The sequence below is a fragment of the Myxine glutinosa genome, chromosome 1, assembly GCF_964187855.1.
Source record: "Myxine glutinosa chromosome 1, kmMyxGlut1.1, whole genome shotgun sequence".
NCBI lineage: Eukaryota > Metazoa > Chordata > Myxini > Myxiniformes > Myxinidae > Myxine > Myxine glutinosa.
In genome coordinates this window covers 218,502,288-218,523,766 of record NC_136261.1, presented here as the reverse complement: position 1 = coordinate 218,523,766, position 21,479 = coordinate 218,502,288, and the positions used below count along the sequence as shown (strand labels likewise).

The following is a 21,479-nucleotide window of genomic DNA, read 5'->3' as shown; positions in this document are numbered from 1 at the left end:
TCCGACGAAGAGGTCCAAGAGCGGTGCACAAATGTCTGCACAAGCAGCCAAAATGTTTTTTTTCTAGAGGAATCCAGGCCTTAGTAAAGTGCTGGGAAAAATGCATTGAAACAATGGAGTTTATGTTGAAAAATAACAGTTGTTACACACGTTCATGCAATAAACAAGTTGTGAAAAATATTTTAAAGTTACGTATTGACTGCCCCTCATAATATATATATATATATATATATATATATATATATAGTTACGGTCCGCGGTTAAGGATGTTGTTTGCCGAGCGAAGGCACCGCGACCTAACAGTTTTTTCCCGACTCACCCGATTCACCCAGACGTTGGCCGTATCACGCCACAGCTATTCAATCAGGGAAAAGACAAAGACGACGGATGTGAAGAAAAGGAATAAGCAGACGAAACAAAGGTTGAAAATACTACTAAATTTATTTACTATTTACAGGCTCAAAATAACCAAGGAGAAGGAAAGATAATAAAATAATATACAGAAGCTTTTAGAGACACAGGGAAAATACTAGCTTATACAGACTTAATTACCTACCCAGGACAGAACAAACAAAACAACTCACGTACGCAAATGGGGAACTTACAGGCAGGAATGGCTGGAGGTGGGTGGCTGGAGGAAGGCACGGAGCTGGCTGGAGTTTGATCCCGCACGGGACGTCGGGCTGGACCTCGACGGCCGCCGATGCCACCGATCCTGTCGTGTGCGCGGGGTAACGGGTCGGAGCTGCTTGGTGGAGCCAAGCCAACGCTGCTGGTGGGGGGGTCTGGCGTGACGGGTTCTCTCTCCCTCTCTCACTAACTCCAGGACTCTGTCTTAGTCCAACTCTTCCTCACCACCGACAACTCAACGCAACGCAACCACTCCACTCTACGCAACCACTGACCACCACTGACGACCAACCCAGCTCTGACCAAAAACCACACACTCAGCTCTTGTCATTGCTCATCTCGTAAAAGCTCATCCCTCTTCTCATCTCATCTGCTTTTTACCACCACGCAGCTCAGCTCAGCCTTGGACCTTTTTGCCACTCTCGCTCGGGGAACGTCCCACGGCGGGTTATATAGGCCCCGCCCCTCAACCTTCGCGAACCTCCTTGATGTTTCTCGCCACACCCTCTCCAAGTCCAACCCCTTGTTCGTGGTTGGTTGAGTGGGGCTGACTCACTCCTCCCCTCTATGATGAGGTGGGGACCCGCCTTTCTTCCCCAACCCTGCCTCGTGGTCAATGGCGGCAATTGGAGGGGATGTAATTGCCAATTTGAGGCTTGGCCATTACGAACGGGGAAATGGAGGTTTTTGGGAATGGGAATGAAGGGAATCTATCTCTCACTTGGTACAATGGAGTGTCATGTTAATGGAAGACAAGGCCTTACCCTAAAACACATAATAAGGATATAAACTACTGAACAAGGGTATTATAGTGTCCTTCAATGTGGTGTTTCATGGAATTAACTACCGGGACGCCCTTTTTACCTTTACACAACTCTGGAGGCAGGAGGCGCAGAATAGACAATAATAATAATAAAGCACACAATAAAAAAAATACCATCCTCATATCCGCAACACTGCACCCTCCTCCTCTTAGGCACGTCCCGAGCCTACAACTTTAATTTAGTGTGACACGTAGGTGTAGTTCCCTCTACTTTTAACCTGACCCTGAGTGCGACAGTTTTAAAACATAAATAAATATGTCCCGCTGCTCCATTGCACCCTGCCTAACAGACTCACGCCCACAGTTAACCGAATTGCGGAATGGTCTTCAAACTACACACTGACGGTGGGGAGCATTATTTACAATTGACGCTACTTTATTTACAAAACGCAACCCAGGACCTGTGATTGTTCTTTCTGGGGGGGGAGACAGTCTGCTCTGCATCGACGCACCATGAAAGCACCCAAAAACGCACCAATACACCCTCAAGCACCAATCGATGCACAGTCATCATTGTTCATCAATGTTCAATAATAAAAATAAAAACAACAACCCCTAACCCTGCAGGTGGTCTCTTGCTCTTCGGCTCCCTCTGCTGGCTATTATTATTTCTTCCAGTTGTTGTCTTTTTCCTTCATTTTCTTACTGGCGGCCTATTTGAACCGAAAATGAAATGCACCCAACGTGTCCATTTTTTTTTATTTATGGCCCACAGGGGCCGACTAGTGTGGTTCACCTGTGGGGCATCGGTGCCCTGTGGCCAAGGTCTGCCAGCAAGATTTCGGGCCCTCATGGCCGGTTCCAGCAGAGGGGCCATGCCCCAACCCATGGGGTCCATAAGTGGTGCTCGGCCACAGACATGTGGTCCATAATGTGGTGCATCGATGCAGACAGCTGGTTCTGGGAGTTCCGGGCGCACAATGGCGGACTCACGCATGCTCCCCTCGGCGCCCAGTGGCGCTCAGGTCCTCATGTGGGAGACAAGGGGGGAAGACAGATGAGCGAGGGGTAAGGTCACAAGGGTACACATCAACCAAGGCAATGCAGGGCGAAATGCGTACGGAGAGCGAAGTGAGAAAGCTCGTCCCTACCGTACGTCACCCCCCCCTGTCACCTACACTACCCTTGCCCTTACCCCATATTTACAAAAATCTACACATTTACCAATCCGTCGCTATCGTCACGTCTTCCCATATTTCCCTTATACCAAATTCGTCACCACAATCCCTCTAGCCAAAATTTGCCATCACCAATTCATCATCAATCCTTATAAGGAGGAAGAGATGGAACATCAAGCACAATGTCACCCACGTCATGATGCGTCTCACAATCCAAAACATTTGCACATAAAAAATAATCAAAACAACCTGGCATGGTGTGGAGTACCTGTCACCTCAGGTGAGTGGATGCAGATGGTGCAAGGAGATTCTTCATCCGAACTATCCTCTAAATGACTAACACACTTTACACTACCCGGGGTCTTTCCCTGCCAATCCATTGGCCAACTTACACTATGGGTTCTAAAAACCAATTCCCATTGACCAAACTGTGGTGCTTCCTTAATTTGGGGTCTAACTCCCCCGATGCAACTCCCTGTGCCCTTGCACAATTTCAGGACTGGGGCGTGTAGCTCTCCCAGCAGGCCTACCCACCTGCACACCTCCACCACTGCAGTTGCCACCCGAGCTTACCTAGCTCCTCACCCTAACCTATCTAACTGGGGAAGGCCCCTCCTGGCTCTGTCACCCCTTGGTGCCCTCTGGCACTGGGCTACCCGGGTCCGTCCTCCGGATCCTCGGGCCCCATTCACAACTACCGGCTCCCAGAGCCCACCTGCGGCCTCACCTGGCCGACATCCTCACAGTGGTGGAGTGCCCAAACCAACTACACACACTAACAGGCTACCCGCCCAGCCATTTCCACAACACTAATGCACCCATCCAAACACCATTCTTCCACCCGCACCACAGATGCCAATATCCAACCACAATTTACCTATACCCTTTACCTAACACTTACACTACCCTCCCCGGGTATTCGTGATGGGGGTCCACTCTTCCCCCATTCACACCTTCGCACCATCCACTCCACTCCATAGTTTCCACCATACTCACTCCACAACCATCCATTCCAATACTCCAGATATTCCACACAACCATTCTCCATACACCTGTCGTTGCACACCTGTGCACTCACACCTGGTGCCACCTGCACCCTCCTCCTCTTCCTGGAACAGTTGGTCAACACAATACTCATCTCACTATTCTTCTCACTCATACACTGCTCCATCCACCTGTCCAGTTGCACACCTGTGCAATCACACTGGTTCCTTCCACACTTTTCACAATACACTTCTATACACCTCCAACACTCACACGGCATCATCTGAACTACCTGTTGCCCTGCTAACTTAGTGCTCCCCGTCTTCCCTTTAAACTAAGCACATACCACGTCATTATCATCCACACTAACCTACCTGCGTCCCTACTACAGGTATCCATGTTACTAACTAACCTTAACGTTACCTAATGTCAATCTCTAGGGCCCTACACATTATCCAAACCCTCCCTCAGCGAGCTTACACTGCCATAAACCCCATAAGACTAGTGCTCCTTTGCCCCCCATGTGAGGGATGGTGGATTGGCCATCCCATCACATGGGGCATCTCCCACTACCAATTTTGCACATCAAATTTCAACAAATCAAAAATTTGCCAATCACTACCCATCATCTGCCAATCATTACTGCCAATCCTTTGCCAATCATCAAATTTTGCCTTTTTCTAATTTTGGGTCGAAAACACTAACCTCATCACCCGTCTACTTACTAGATCCTCTCGGTGCGCCAATTCACTTCTAAAGCTCGGCTTCGTACAGCCGAGCAATGAATGCGGGTTCTTTGGTGCCGGTGGCTGGATGCGTCCGACACTCGGTGCAGGGAAGGACGCTTACCCGGGCCGAGATCCCACGCACCACCTCGGCACGGAGCCATCCCATGGCCCGATCTCGACCTGCCGGAACGCCTCAACAAAAGGGGGTCGCCATGACGACCCTTCCTATCGGGCTGCCCGTTCCGCCTAGCGGAGCACGGACGCGGCCGTTCCAAACGCGGCCCAGCGTGGATCACGTACGGCGGTCCTTTCGAACCCGCCGTGGTTGGGATCCCCTGCCGGTCCTCGCGGCACGTGAAGCTGCCCGACGCGCACCGAGGGCCCGATTCGGCTAAATGTCGTTCTAACCGCTAACCCGGTTACCGTCGATGCCTCACCTGCATGCTTACACGCATACGCTACCCCTTTCACCCTCACTGAGCTCGATGCTCCAACGCCGCCCGTACACCCCGCATACTTCGTCATTGCATTCGTTCTTTCGCTCACAGACTTGGTCACACACCTGACCACCGAACACCTTGGCACACACTCGTCGTTCGCACACCTCACCAACACACCTCTTCGCGCCCCCTTCTCGGTCACCTCCTCTGTGACAATCACAGGTGTGCTCTCACTCGCACACCCAACCACGTGCCTCACTACTAATTCCAGCGTGCATTCCCACACACGCTCTACCATTCCAGGTGTGCATCCTTCCATTCCAGGTGTACATCCTCTCTCACCTGTCACAACCAACTCACGCTCCGTGTCACTCTCACTACTTTCACCACCACTCTTGACAACGCACTCTCCCTTACTCTCGACAGCGCACTCTTTCCTCATGCACCTGTCCGTTACACACCTTTCTCGCGCACCCTCTTGCGCACACTCTCCCGTTACATCCTCTGTAACACTTCTCACTACGCGCTTCCATGTGCTCCCTCGCACACGCGCTACGACCGACACTCTCGACAGCACACACACTCCTCGGCGCGCACTTTTTCCTCACACACCCCAGAGTCGGACATTCTTGCACACCTCCTCATTCGCACACCGTACCTGTCGCACACTTCACTAACAGCCTCTCACGAACACCCGGATCCAAATCAACCCCCAAGCCGACTGAAGCTTTCCTCACATCATATACATTTCCACGTATATCGCCACTCACCTTGGCACCTCGTCTCCGCACCTCCTTCACCACCTGCAAACTCTTTATTTGGTTAGCGAGCACATCATCACGATTTGAGCACCGACCTTGTACATATTCCATCACTTCCTCCTTTATCTCCCTCTTAGTTTCTGTCCGTCTCTTCTTAATTTCACTCACCTCTTCTTCCACTTCCTCTAATTTTTGCTTCACCTCTTTTATTTACCGGTGCGTCTTCTCAAGTTCGTCCTCTAAGGCTATTTTGACCGTCTCTATGTGCGTCCTCACTTCTCGGTCCTTCGTCTCCATTACCTCCGTCACCTCGTCCAACCTCGTTGTCAGTCCCTCACGTACCATCTGACATTGCCTCTGTGTCGCTATTAAGTCGTCCTTGATGTCTCTTTGTGTCTCTTTTAAACCTCTGAGTACCGCAGTGTTCCTTTGAACCTGCTCCGTTAGTTCTTTTTGTCCCTCCGTCAGCTGTTCCACCTCCTCCGTCAGATCTTCTATTCCCCCCTGTAACTTTGCCGTCCCATTTCTCACCTCTTTCTCTATACGCTTTTCACCTCGCTTTACCTCCTCGCGTACCCCCGAGACCTCCTCACTTACAGCTCGTCGTATCTCCTCCTTCATCTCCTCCCTCTCTTTTGTAGATGCCACCCTCATCTGTCCCAATTCATCCCTCTGAGCATCCAATTTGGTTTCTACCCCGATTTTTACCTCCTCTATCTGCTCTCCCATTTGTTTAATTTCTCGGGCGGATTGCTCCCCTATCTCCCGCAATTTGTCTTCCATCCTATCTTCTAACCCCCTCAACCCATTTTTCACCTCTTTTATTCCATTGTCTAACCCCTCAAATTTAGCTTCTAGCCATTCCCCCATTTCTCCCCCCATTTTGCCCCCCATTTCGCCCATTTTGCCCCCCAATTCGTCCCTTATCCGCTCACCCATTTTTTCCATATACCCCATTATCTGCGCCGCAAAGAGGTCCAATTTCCCCAGCGCTGTGGTCTCGACTGCCGCAGCGCCACCATTTTGTGCCTCTTCAACCACGTGCGCGAGCGCCATTTTGCGCGCCCGTAACCTCGTGCGTGAGAGCGCCATTTTGCGCGCCTGGAACCCCCTCAACCACCTCCTCCATATACATTTCCCCGAGGTCCTGGGTCGATTCTACCCCGTCTATCTCTCCCACCGACATCCCCTCGCCTTGACCAGCCATGGCGCGATTTCAAAATTCGGGTTTTGCTTTAAAACAACACAAATTTCCAGCAGCTCGTAATTTTGAGCGCGTTACGCGCGCTTCAGGTCCGCATCCGACACTTCTGACACCAATTGTTACGGTCCGCGGTTAAGGATGTTGTTTGCCGAGCGAAGGCACCGTGACCTAACAGTTTTTTCCCGACTCACCCGATTCACCCAGACGTTGGCCGTATCGCGCCACAGCTATTCAATCAGGGAAAAGACAAAGACGACGGATGTGAAGAAAAGGAATAAGAAGACGAAACAAAGGTTGAAAATACTACTAAATTTATTTACTATTTACAGGCTCAAAATAACCAAGGAGAAGGAAAGATAATAAAATAATATACAGAAGCTTTTAGAGACAGGGAAAATACTAGCTTATACAGACTTAATTACCTACCCAGGACAGAACAAACAAAACAAACTCACGTACGCAAATGGGGAACTTGCAGGCAGGAATGGCTGGAGGTGGGTGGCTGGAGGAAGGCACGGAGCTGGCTGGAGTTTGATCCCGCACGGGACGTCGGGCTGGACCTCGACGGCCGCCGATGCCACTGATCCTGTCGTGTGCGCGGGGTAACGGGTCGGAGCTGCTTGGTGGAGCCAAGCCAACGCTGCTGGTGGGGGGGTCTGGCGTGACGGGTTCTCTCTCCCTCTCTCACTAACTCCAGGACTCTGTCTTAGTCCAACTCTTCCTCACCACCGACAACTCAACGCAACCCCCCCCACTCTACGCAACCACTGACCACCACTGACGACCAACCCAGCTCTGACCAAAAACCACACACTCAGCTCTTGTCATTGCTCATCTCGTAAAAGCTCATCCCTCTTCTCATCTCATCTGCTTTTTACCACCACGCAGCTCAGCTCAGCCTTGGACCTTTTTGCCACTCTCTCTCGGGGAACGTCCCGCGGCGGGTTATATAGGCCCCGCCCCTCAACCTTCGCGAACCTCCTTGATGTTTCTCGCCACACCCTCTCCAAGTCCAACCCCTTGTTCGTGGTTGGTTGAGTGGGGCTGACTCACTCCTCCCCTCTATGACGAGGTGGGGACCCACCTTTCTTCCCCAACCCTGCCTCGTGGTCAATGGCGGCAATTGGAGGGGATGTAATTGCCAATTTGAGGCTTGGCCATTACGAACGGGGAAATGGAGGTTTTTGGGAATGGAAATGAAGGGAATCTATCTCTCACTTGGTACAATGGAGTGTCATGTTAATGGAAGACAAGGCCTTACCCTAAAACACATAATAAGGATATAAACTACTGCACAAGGGTATTATAGTGTCCTTCAATGTGGTGTTTCATGGAATTAACTACCGGGACGCCCTTTTTACCTTTACACAACTCTGGAGGCAGGAGGCGCAGAATAGACAATAATAATAATAAAGCACACAATAAAAAAAAATACCATCCTCATCCACAACAATATATATATATATATATATATATATATATATATATATATATATATATATATATATATATATATATATATATATATATATATATATATATATATATACAGTGGAACCTTGACTTACGAGTTTAATTCGTTCTGTGACCGAGCTCGTAACTCAATTTGCTCATTTCTCAAATTAAATTTCCCTATTAAAATGCATTGAAATGCTATTAATCCGTTCCAGCCCGCCAAAAACCACACCAATTTTTTTTTTAATATACAGTATATATAAAAATATCTCGCGCTTTATATTTCACCTGTATGCAGCATACAAGTTGGCAGGATGGCCTGGACTGGAGGTACGCACACTTGACTCTAAACTGTCCAGCCTGGGTTTGAATCCCGACCCAGCTATAACCTGTCATGGGTGAATCACAGGCAGGGTGATTCATCAATGTGTGTACCGCTAAACTGGGTGCCCCGTTTGCGTCCCATTAGTTGTTGGATGTTAAGGATCTCACCGTGTTTTCCACAAAGAGAAGGCGAGCTATCGCCGGCACTCTGAACAAGTTGTGGCCTGGCATGCTCTTCTCCTCTGCCGTTATATACGTCCTCCTCGGCATCTTTTTCCAGAAGAGCCCTGTCTCGTCACAGTTGAAGATTTGCTGGGGGATGTATCGTTCGGCTTCTATCAGTTCGGCAAAAGTTATAATAAAATCTTCAGCTGCCTTCACATCCGCCTCACCAAGTCGACAACACGCACACCTCGCTCATGTTTTTCGACGATTGCGTGTTTTATATCCAAGCACATCATCCTCTTCTTCTTCTCAGTTATAATAAAATCTTCAGCTGCCTTCACATCCGCCTCACCAAGTCGACAACACGCACACCTCGCTCATGTTTTTCGACGATTGCGTGTTTTATATCCAAGCACATCATCCTCTCTTCCCTTGGCACTCAATTTCTTAGGACCCATGGTTAAAACTAAGAAATTTTCCAAAATAACCAAAATGCGAAAACAAAGCAGCAGCGATATACGGCAGAGATACTTGCACGGCAAGATAACCACGTGACCGGAACCCACCTGGTGGCGGGTAGCGTAAGCTCGTAACTCAGATCTCGGCTCGCATCTCAAAGCAATAAACCGCCCGAGCGACGGCTCGTATCTCGGAAAACTCGTAAGTTGGTGCACTCGTAAGTCAAGGTTCCACTGTATATATATATATATATACTGAAACGCAAAAGGAACTTACCACCTTTGAAACCTTTAAATATCAACAATAACACTGTGTGTAGTAAATGTGTGAACTTATTTGTGGACAATAGTGTCCTCACTGTCAGACAAAACGGTCACGGATGGTCACTTGAACCTTCAATGGTCACTTCATAGCACAGCTGTTGAACAGCCGTTTTGACTGTCAGTGATTAGCCAAGGGGTACGGGATGATTTTAATGAGCTGCACGTGATGTCTTGATATTGGCTTTAAAAAGGCCAGTGCAAAATGGGCATTCCAATCAACATGCCACGATTGTCAAGGGATCAGCGGCAGCGTGCCCTGGGCATGCTGCAAGGCGGACTGAGCTACCGTGAGGTGGCACGTCGCCTTGGCTGTTCACACCAGACGATATCGGCCCTGGTGGACAGAGACACCCTCCACAACTCTGCAGATGACAGACCTCGATCAGGGAGGCCAAGAGTCACCACTGCAAGGCAGGACAGGCAGATGGTCCGAAGTCACCTGCGGGATCGATTCCGTCCAGCATCCCGCACTGCAGCAGAAACTCCGGGGCGTGCTTACCCTTGTTACCACTTGTTTGAAATGTAATAAAATTGTAACAGTTCAAAATAAAACAAACCAACAATTGCCAATTGAAACATTGGCATTTTATTGATGACATGTCAAGTTTTTGACCAAGATACACCATCTCATCAGTTTGTTCTACAGTACAGAACAGCACAGGGTGGGTTTGCACACCCCGGAGTTTCTGCCGCAGTGCGGGATGCTGGACGGAATCGATCCCGCAGGTGACTTCGGACCATCTGCCTGTCCTGCCTTGCAGTGGTGACTCTTGGCCTCCCTGATCGAGGTCTGTCATCTGCAGAGTTGTGGAGGGTGTCTCTGTCCACCAGGGCCGATATCGTCTGGTGTGAACAGCCAAGGCGACGGGCCACCTCACGGTAGCTCAGTCCACCTTGCAGCATGCCCAGGGCACGCTGCCGTTGATCCCTTGACAATCGTGGCATGTTGATTGAAATGCCCATTTTGCACTGGCCTTTTTAAAGCCAATATCAAGACATCACGTGCAGCTCATTAAAATCATCCCGTACCCCTTGGCTAATCACTGACAGTCAAAACGGCTGTTCAACAGCTGTGCTATGAAGTGACCATTGAAGGTTCAAGTGACCATCCGTGACCGTTTTGTCTGACAGTGAGGACACTATTGTCCACAAATAAGTTCACACATTTACTACACGCAGTGTTATTGTTGATATTTAAAGGTTTCAAAGGTGGTAAGTTTCTTTTGCGTTTCAGTATATGTATATATATATATATATATATATATATGCATATATATATATATATATATATATATATATATATATATATATATATATATATATATATATATATATATATATATATATATATATATATATATACACACACTTGTGTAAGTGTAATTTGACATTGCGATTACCCATTGTTTAGAAAGAAGCACAGCCAACCAATAATTTCTACAAAGCCCAACATCAGTATTCTAATTGGAGCTTGGAATAATCTGATGTATTGTGCCATAAGTTCAGTGTAACTGATGAATTGCTGACCTGTTTTGTACGTTCCTTAGATTCTGCAGAGAGGTTGTTGTAAGTATAGTGGGCCTGGGTGATACCGCAGAACAACACTGCTACAATGCCTGTACCATACACCACACAGGACAATATCTCGATTTTATACCTTGCGATGCCACCATCCATTCCATTCCAATTCATTACCCATTAAATAATCATAAAATCATGCCATTCCAATGCAAGGTCACCCCCCTGTTATCAAACATATGCATTATCAATCAATACTGCAACAATGAGAGGATGTAATTGGTAAAGTATTTACAAACAAGAGAGAGAATTGCTTTGCAATATATGTCCCCTTCCAAGTTCCAGTTTAATTTGTTAAAGGGTAAGGGGAAAAAATCTGGAAAACTGATCCATGCATAATACGTGATATTTTGTAACTTCGAAAAGGGCATAACGCAAAGCGAAACGCCTCGAAACACAAACTTTTTCTGCAACTTGTCATAATAAAGCCATGTATAAAGTTTCAGTTGAATATGTTAAAGGGTATGGGAACAAAGTGCAGAAAACCACAGGTGGAACAGACAGACGGACGGACAAACCGAGAGGAAACTGATAGTCCACTCCGGGTAGGGGACGAACAACATTGGATAATGTTAACCATAATAAATCTGGGGTTCAACCCATATTTTTTGGCATCCAAATAGATTAATATATCCCAAAAAATATATATTCCATGGTTATTAAAATGGATAGATCTGGCAGGATGGCATGAAGGTACGCACACTCGCCTCTAAAGTGAAAAAGCCTGGGTTTGAATCTATGGCCCAGCTATAAATTATCATCCCAATGTTTCACAGGCAGGGCGATTCATCAATGTTTGCCATCCCTCAGATGCACATTAAACGGGCGTCCCATCTGCTGGCATTAGTCGATGGGCGTTAAACACCCCACGGTGTCCTTCACAAAGATTAGGTGATTATTCGCCGGCATCCTGGCCAAATTCAAGCCTGGTATTGGCTTAGCGGCTAGGGTGCCGGCTTGGGATCCTAGGATCCTGGGTTCGAATCCCGGTCGATCGCTGAATTAACGCCAGGGGGGTTGACTCAGCCTGTCATCCTTCCGAGGTCGGCAAATTGAGTACCAGCTTGCTGGGATGAATGATCACGGTGTGTACCCCGATTTAGAATAGGTACACCGTATCCCTGCGCATCGTAAGAGCGTGACCAAGGGTTGGCGTCAGGAAGGGCATCCGGCCATAAAAACGGCCATAAAAACATTGCCTCAAAAAGGGAACCATGATTGTCATGGGGCCTGCAAGGTTAACCCCCGCTCTAGCGGGGAAAAATGGCCTTAAAACGATCATTCATTCATTCATTCATCCTGGCCAAATTCCAGCCCTGACCAGCAGGGGGCACTGCATCAGCAGCACAGCCACAATCCCAACAATGATGCAAACCAGCAGCCACAGGCTGCACACAAAATGAATGAATAATGTATAAATAAAGCATACAGATTACAAGTGTACATTAGCAACATCTCAAAAATGTTTGAATCCCTTGATATGTATCAACATAGAAAATGTCGTATTCAAGGCCATTCCACGTGTGGCCAGAGTCAATGAAAGATTGCCTGAAATATGAATTTACAGCCAATATTACAAAGTTCACCAATGATTGTTCCTGCCGCAAAAAAGTGACTCGGAAGGCCTTCGTCATTGAAACCAAAGCAAGCATGTGTCCATATACGCCATGTCCGTACTCCCACACAAATATTGTCTGACATTGCCCATGCAATACAGATGATCCAAAGAACAATCCAATGTCACCTCCATCAACTTGGCTAAAGAATGTGTGGAACATTTTACAAGCCGCTTCTGAATGAATGAATGAATGAATGAAATGAATGAATGATCGTTTTAAGGCCATTTTCCCCGCTAGAGCGGGGGTTAGCCTTGCGGGCCCCATGACAATCATGGTTCCCTGTTTGAGGCAATGTTTTTTATGGCTTCTGAGTAATAAAAATAGAATGGCAGTCAAATGAGATGTCCGGTAAGAGTCTCGAGTATTGGTGGAGTGTACCAAGTACCATACTCTGGTAAATACAGTTTCAGCAATTCATTTATTGAGGCCAAGTGTAGATTAAGAGAAGATCGGAAAAGGACTTTCTACATTGTCAAGGTTTCGTATGGAGAGAGGAATGTTGTGCTATGGGCAGTAATTGTGTTAACATTGTGGAAGAGATAATACATTTGACTTCTCTGGCTTTCCAAAAGACCAGATGTTTGTTCAATGGAGTGCTTATGAGAGCATTAGGATCATCAACTGAGAGCAACCTATACACGTCCTGCCAACGTGATGGAATTAAGCAAAAAAAAAAATCTCACAAAGATATGGAAGGAACTGAGCCAGACCGAGAAAAAAAGTTTTTTGTTTTTTTTTGTTTTGTTTTTAAATATTTGGGCTAAGGCTCGTAATAGAGCTGACACACACAAACATACAGACACACACACAGACACAGACACATACAATGATGAGACAAACATTTAACACAACCACTGAGTTCGGGGGAAGTGCCGTCACTACCCGGGATACTCTGGGTACCTGCAACGTCACAACAATGGCGCCGCTTTTCTCACCGTTTCCTCAAGGGCATTTCCTCAAGAGGAACTTCCTCCTCCCCATGGATGCCAACCGATGGGGATTGTCCGTGCTCTATCCTTTTCAAGCAAGGAAACAGCACGCACCATTTTAAAAGTCTTTGGTATGACTTGAACCGGTCCAAACCGGCCGAATAATCCCCAAAACATTGAAAGCCCTATAGAAATGAACAAACAAATAACAAATGCAGTCGAGCATTATTAAATGTACCATATTGGGGTGAAGCAGTAATAAGAAAAACATGCATTACAAAATGACAGGTGCAGTGCTTGATTGTTACACAGGGGCGAGATATTGGGGGTAGTTGGGCATAAGGGGCTTAGGCAGTTGGCACAAGATCAGGAAACAAAGGAAAGAAAAATCGAATAGGATTTAAGGTGCATTAGAAAGGGGACATGCTGCGTGGGAGTGGCGACCCTTCCAGTGAAACTGCCTCAGTAGTCCTATGCGCCTCACGGCATGAAGGGAATGGTTATTATTATTATTACTAGAAAGGGGACAGTGCACATAACTAAGGAGATAATTCTAGTACTTATACACACATTTAATCAAACTTCACATATTACTGTGCACAATTGTTATCTGGATAATCTAGGAGGTATCCGGTAGCATTAGAAAGTGTCCAGTGTTGCTCTTTCCAGAATGGTTGAAGCCTTAGGAGATGTAAGGCTTAGTTATGAGAAATGGGTAAGATAAACACGGACACTTGATTCAAATGGTGGGATTTATGGAGGATCTGGTAAAAGAGTTAATGACGGGCTGGCAGGATAGATTAAGACATACGAGGACTCAGCTATGAACTGTCTAACCTGTAATTGAATCTTAGCCCAGATGTAAACTTTCACCTTGATGTTTGGCATTCAGGACAATGCATCAATGTGTGCCATCCATCAGAAGCATGTTCGGCGAGTAGACTCGTCTGACAGCACCTATTGCTGGTGGACTTTAAATATCCCATGGTATCTTTCATGACACGTAGGTGAGTTATCGCCAGTACTCGGAACAAATTCCAAATTCCTACCCAAATAACCATCAGTCAACGTCAGGCCTGCTGAGCCGGTTTGTAAAGAATTGTGCCAAAAACGTTCCCCAGCCAACCCCACAAGAACGTGTGAATGAATGGGGCCATTAAAGTAGAATTATGTAGTATCAGTACTTATAAAAGGATTTACGAAAACGAAGGCAACAGATATTACAACCTTCAGATGAACAACGGGGTACAGGTGTGACCCAAATCACATTTAAACTTCAATCGTTTTTGTCCCAGCAGTTGTCCCAAACGGTTAAACCTATTTACACAGCAATAAATAACAACAACAACGACGATTAAGAAGATAAGTAAGGAAAGGGTCATCACTAGTAATTGGAGTTTTTTTCAGGTCGTAGATGAGGGTGCAATGTTATGCGAGAATCAAATTGATATCATAAGAACTTGTGGAACATTTTCTATCAACTGGTAAGTGAAAAACAAACAAAGACAGAATTAAAAATTTTAAAAAATCACTCAGAGCGACACTTGGAAAAAGAGAACAAAGTAGAATGGCACTCAGCAGAGCATCCTTTTGACTTCACAAATAATTGGTGGTTTAATTCAGTGACCTGATATGCAAATCGTCTTCAAATTTTAAGTTAATCGGATGAAAATTGACAATTTTCGAAATTTGGCCTATGTTGATCTTTTGGCCAATGTTGACCTCAAAAATAAAACCACCGTTTAGAGGCCATTTTTCCCCGCAAAGCGGGGGTTGGCCTTTTCGGGGACCATGGTAGTTGTTGTTTTTTTGGTCCCCTTTTTGAAGCAATGTTTTACGGCCGGATGCCCTTCCTGACGCCAACCCTTTTTGCCGCCTTCAACGACAAACAGGTCAAGTAGACAGGTCAAGAGGTCAAGTATGACCTCAAAAATAGTTGGTGGTTTAATTCAGTTCGCTAATATGAAAATCATATTCAGATTTCAAGTCAATCGGATGAAAATTGAGGATTTTAGAAATTTAAATTGTTGTTGACCTTTGACCAATGTTGCTCTTTTGGCCTATGGTGATCTCAAAAATAGTTGGTGGTTGAATTCAGTTTGCTGATATGTAAATCCCATTCAAATTTCAAGTAAATCAGATGAAAATTGAGGATTTTTGAAATTTGAAATTGTTGTTGACCTTTGGCCTATGTTGATCTCAAAAATAGTTGGTGGATGAATTGAGTTAGCTGATATGTAAATCCCATTCAAATTTCAAGTGAATCGGATAAAAATTAAGGATTCTAGAAATTTGAAATTGTTGTTGACCTTTGGCCTATGTTGACCTTTTGGCCTATGCTGTTCTCAAAAATAGTTGGTGGTTGAATTCAGTTTGCTGATATGTAAATCCCATTCAAATTTCAAGTAAATCAGATGAAAATTGAGGATTTTTGAAATTTGACCTTTGGCCTATGTTGATCTCATAAATAGTTGGTGGTTGAATTGAGTTAGCTGATATGTAAATCCCATTCAAATTTCAAGTGAATCGGATAAAAATTAAGGATTCTAGAAATTTGAAATTGTTGTTGACCTTTGGCCTATGTTGACCTTTTGGCCTATGCTGTTCTCAAAAATAGTTGGTGGTTGAATTCAGTTTGCTGATATGTAAATCCTATTCAAATTTCAAGTCAATTGTATGAAAATTGAGGATTTTAGAAATTTGAAAAAAAGTGGTTGACCTTTTAGTCTATGCTGATCTCAAAAATAGTTGGTGGTTGAATTCAGTTAGCTGATATGTAAATCCTACTCAAATTTCAAGTCAATCGGATTAAAATTGATGATTTTAGAAAGTTTGTTCATGGCATGAAGAAAATTGAAGTTTGAAGGGGTCTTTGGGGGAGGTCAAAGTGGGTCCAGGTTTGAAGCCCCCAAAATAGGTATTTGCTTTCTTCTTTGAAACTACACACACAATTTCAATAAAACGTGACCACAACCTTCATCACCCGTGATGTACTAATGTTTGTTCACGGCATTATTAAAAAATAAAAAAAATAAAAAAATAAAAAAGGGGCCTGAGGGGTCTACTGGGAGGTTGCCCCCCAAAATATCTATTAGCTCTTTTCTCTGAACTACACACACACACACACACAATTTCAACGAAACTTCACCACAACCTTCACCACCCGTGATGTAGCAATGTCTTCTAGAAACCATTGAAATTGGTTTAAAATACCCTTAGTCGGTGTAGTATACTGGTTATTCTACCAGGTGAGCGCCAGGGGTATTGCCCCTATGTTTTAACGTTTTTAGGGAGCTCTATATAAGCTCACCAGCTATTTGCTGCACAATCCAGATCCTGCAACACTGCAGTCTCATGCTGGGTATGCCATACTGCAGTGCTTACTCAATCCATGCAGTTATGGACTTGGCATCATGTTCTCAGCCTACAACACTGCAACACAACCAATTGCCCTTGTAGGGGACTGCAGTGAGTTACAGGATATGGAAAGTGCAGCCTGCATATAGTCAGTTGGTTTACTCTTATTACCCCGCACATGTGAAGCAAAAAGGGGAGCTAAGCAATTAGTTCACTTCATCTGTCTGTCTTTCTGTCTACTGCTGTGTCTTTGATCGAGGAACTACTTAATTCCAATTGAATCTTATTATTATGAACACTGTGGAACACGAATCGGAACATGAATGGCAACACGATCCGACAGCTTAGCAGTACTTTGCTCTGATTTTGACAAATTGTACAGAATCTCATCCCGATCACACATGCACAGAGAGGTGTAAGGTAATTTTTTTTACTCTGCTTGTCTGGCAGTCAAACAAAATTGAAAATCATTACAAACAGGAAAGTTACTGTTTTAAGGACATTATAAAGGACACGAATAACAGGCACGAATAACTAATATAATGTGTTAAATAAGGTGGTGTAAAAGACGCTGCATCAATGGTGGTAAACTTGCGAAAAAACGTTTTTTTTTAACAACCTTTAAAAATTTTATTTTAATGTAATTATATACCGGAATACTAGAACACAGATCACCTTATTCGCTCGTTCAAAAACCTTTCATTTAGTAGTACTTGGACAAAATATTACAGAATTTTACATCATCACAACCAATCAAATTTGTCGCTCACAGTGCCTCCCCGTGTCCTTTTTCCTCAAGACTGCAAGGGGTAAGGTGTTCTATGAACTCCCTAGTTGCAGAAGTGCTTTTATTATCTCACGTCACAGTGAATCTCACCCTGACAAGTTCAGTTTTGCTGAATGACCTGCTTAGTAAAGCATCTACCCCATGAGAATGTTCCCATTGTGTAGTCTTCATTATATGGCATTGCTGCTTGAATCATCAGGAATAAACCAAATAATCACCGACATTCCTGCATCCGATTTCCTTTTTTTGCAATTCTTTTCAATTCTCCAGCAATACTGGAGAATTGTAGGAGACTCAACGCACAATAATTATGTCAATTTCCTAACTTGTCGGCCAATTCACTACCACTCACTACCTTATATGCGAGTAAGCTGCAACATTACCTGTGAGTGCACAAGCTTCTGCAAGCAGGAAGGTGCTCCAGGACAGGAGAAAGAAGAGTGCAGTCTCCAGCAAGGGAAACTCATGCAATCTTGTGAACTTTGTCACGTGATCATTCGGTTAAGGTCAGGAAAGGTTCATGTTTACATAGATGGAGGAATGAGTGAGTGAAGAATCGTCAGTTACACACTTTGGTTTTCATTTGTAGGATTAAGATGTAGCCTAAAATAGAGGGAAGGCCGAAGTGGAACAAGAGCAAGAATATGAGAAAAGCGTTGGAAAAATTGTAATGATGAGAATGAAGGGAAGGCGTGAAATTGGCTGAAAAATAAGTACAGTATATAGAAGGATATGACAGCTGTCATTATTCCAGTCGCCGCTCCTATGGCAAATGATCCACTCAAAACGACGAGGAACCTTCCAATACATATGAACACAGCTGCTGTATCAAATGTGTTTTGCATCGAAGGGCTGTATGCAGAAATGGATCTGCAATACAGATACGCAGGAACAAAGAACGAATCAGCAGAGAAATGCCAACCCGGTCTGGTGGATAAAGGTACCTGAGTTGCAAGAGAGTCGAGGGAAAATGTGTGCGAGATGAGATGGAAAATTTACGAGGCAAGGGTGATGGCGATGGCATCGTTGAGGACACTTTCACCAAACAGCAGGGCATATAGATCCACGTCGACACGCAGCTCGTTAAAGATGGCCAAAACAGTAACTGTCAGGGCGGACGGAAACAAAAATGCCGAAGCCAGATTTGCATGTCACAAAATTATTTTGTTCTTTTTTAAAATTACCAACATAAAAATTGCTTTTGGCAATGGTGAATTCATGAAATAAACTGTTCAATCACACCCTTCCAATCAGGGCTACCAGTAAGCAGTGCACCACAATCTCAAGTCTTCCCCCATTTATACCCATGATTTTTCTACCTCCATTAACCCAACCTCACTCAACCCTCTTATTTGCAGGTTACTGTCGTGTTTCCTTTCTCTCGGCCTCCATCTCCCTCTCCTCTTCTTCCCCCACACACTCCTTCTCCTTCTCCCTCTCCCACTCCTTCTCCCTCTCCCACTCCTTCTCCCTCTCCTCTTCTTCTTCTCCCTCTCCCACTCCTTCTCCCTCTCCTCTTCTTCTCCCTCTCCTCTTCTTCTCCCTCTCCTCTTCTTCTCCCTCTCCTCTTCTTCTCCCTCTCCCACTCCTTCTCCCTCTCCCACTCCTTCTCCCTCTCCCACTCCTTCTCCCTCTCCCACTCCTTCTCCCTCTCCTTCTCCCTCTCCTCTTCTTCTCCCTCTCCCTCTCCTTCTCCCTCTCCCTCTTCTTCTCCCTCTCCCTCTCCCACTCCTTCTCCCTCTCCCTCTCCCTCTCCCTCTCCCTCTCCCTCTCCTCTCCCTCTCCCACTCCTTCTCCTTCTCCCTCTCCCACTCCTTCTCCCACTCCCTCTCCCACTCCTTCTCCCTCTCCCTCTCCCTCTCCCTCTCCCTCTCCCTCTCCTTCTCCTTCTCCCACTCCTTCTCCCTCTCCAACTCCTTCTCCCTCTCCCACTCCCACTCCCACTCCTTCTCCCACTCCTTCTCCCTCTCCCTCTCCCACTCCTTCTCCCACTCCTTCTCCCTCTCCTTCTCCCTCTCCTCTTCTTCTCCCTCTCCTCTCCCTCTCCCACTCCTTCTCCTTCTCCCTCTCCCACTCCTTCTCCCACTCCCTCTCCCTCTCCCTCTCCCACTCCCTCTCCCACTCCTTCTCTCCTCTCCCTCTCCCTCTCCCTCTCCCACTCCCTCTCCCACTCCCTCCCCCACTCCTTCTCCCACTCCTTCTCCCTCTCCCACTCCCTCTCCCTCTCCCACTCCTTCTCCCTCTCCCACTCTTCTCCCTCTCCCACTCTTTCTCCCTCTCCCACTCCTTCTCCCTCTCCCACTCCTTCTCCCTCTCCCACTCCTTCTCCCTCTCCCACTCCCTCTCCCACTCCTTCTCCCTCTCCCACTCCCTCTCCCACTCCCACTCCCTCTCCCACTCCTTCTCCCTCTCCCACTCCTTCTCCCTCTCCCACTCCTTCTCCCTCTCCCACTCCTTCTCCCTCTCCCTCTCCCACTCCTTCTCCCACTCCTTCTCCCACTCCTTCTCCCTCTCCCACTCCTTCTCCCTCTCCCACTCCTTCTCCCTCTCCCACTCCTTCTCCCTCTCCCTCTCCCACTCCTTCTCCCTCTCCCTCTCCCTCTCACCTCTCCCACTCCTTCTCCCTCTCCTTCTCCCTCTCCCACTCCCTCTCCCTCTCCCACTCCTTCTCCCTCTCCCACTCCTTCTCCTTCTCCCACTCCTTCTCCCTCTCCCACTCCTTCTCCTTCTCCCTCTCCCACTCCTTCTCCCTCTCCCACTCCTTTTCCCTCTCCCACTCCTTCTCCCTCTCCCACTCCCTCTCCCACTCCTTCTCCCTCTCCCTCTCCCTCTCCCTCTCCCACTCCTTCTCCCACTCCTTCTCCCTCTCCCACTCCTTCTCCCTCTCCCACTCCTTCTCCCACTCCTTCTCCCTCTCCCACTCCTTCTCCCTCTCCCACTCCTTCTCCCTCTCCCTCTCCCACTCCTTCTCCTTCTCCCACTCCTTCTCCCACTCCTTCTCCCTCTCCCACTCCTTCTCCCACTCCTTCTCCCTCTCCCACTCCTTCTCCCTCTCCCACTCCTTCTCCCTCTCCCACTCCTTCTCCCTTCTCCCTCTCCCACTCTTCTCCCTCTCCACTCCTCTCCTCTCCACTCCTTCTCCCTCTCCACTCCTTCTCCCCACTCCTTCTCCCTCTCCCACTCCTTCTCCACTCCTTCTCCCTCTCCCACTCCTTCTCCCTCTCCCACGTCCTTCTCCCCACTCCCTTCTCCCCACTCCCTCTCCCACTACGTCTCACTCCCCCACTCACTCCCCCACTCACTCCCCCACTCACTCCCCCCACTCCTTTCTCCCACTGGTCTCCCCTCTTTACCTATTCATAGTTTCCCTTACTTATTGTGTCAAACTATGGCCCCATTACACCGTTAGTTCAGTGCCTATTGTGTCCAAATGTGGCCCCATTACACCGTTAGTTCAGTGCCTATTGTGTCAAACTATGGCCCCATTACACCGTTAGTTCAGTGCCTATTGTGTCCAACTCTGGCCCCATTACACCGTTAGTTCAGTGCCTATTGTGTCCAACTATGCCCCATTACACCGTTAGTTCAGTGCCTATTGTGTCAAACTATGGCCCCATTACACCGTTAGTTCAGTGCCTATTGTGTCCAACTATGGCCCACATTACACCGTTAGTTCAGTGCCTATTGTGTCCAACTATGGCCCCATTACACCGTTAGTTCAGTGCCTATTGTGTCAAACTATGGCCCCATTACACCGTTAGTTCAGTGCCTATTGTGTCCAACTATGGCCCCATT

At 46.6% G+C, this 21,479-nt stretch overlaps 2 protein-coding genes across 2 annotated transcripts in view; one reads left to right on the top strand and one right to left on the bottom strand.

Annotated features, from left to right (window-relative positions):
* LOC137434214 (mth938 domain-containing protein) overlaps positions 1–21,479 on the top strand; it is a 233,412-nt gene that overhangs the window by 88,045 nt on the left and 123,888 nt on the right. The gene's annotated exons all lie outside the window — the stretch shown is intronic.
* The window catches only part of SLC9A6 (solute carrier family 9 member A6), a 104,353-nt gene that overhangs the window by 28,657 nt on the left and 54,217 nt on the right, over positions 1–21,479 (bottom strand). Inside the window, exons 6-9 of the mRNA XM_068127129.2 lie at positions 18,684–18,789; positions 18,419–18,554; positions 18,068–18,173; positions 10,942–11,030 (exon numbers count right to left, since the gene is read on the bottom strand). Of these exons, the coding sequence (XP_067983230.2) occupies positions 10,942–11,030; positions 18,068–18,173; positions 18,419–18,554; positions 18,684–18,789 (437 nt within the window). The remainder of the gene's footprint in view (positions 1–10,941; positions 11,031–18,067; positions 18,174–18,418; positions 18,555–18,683; positions 18,790–21,479) is intronic.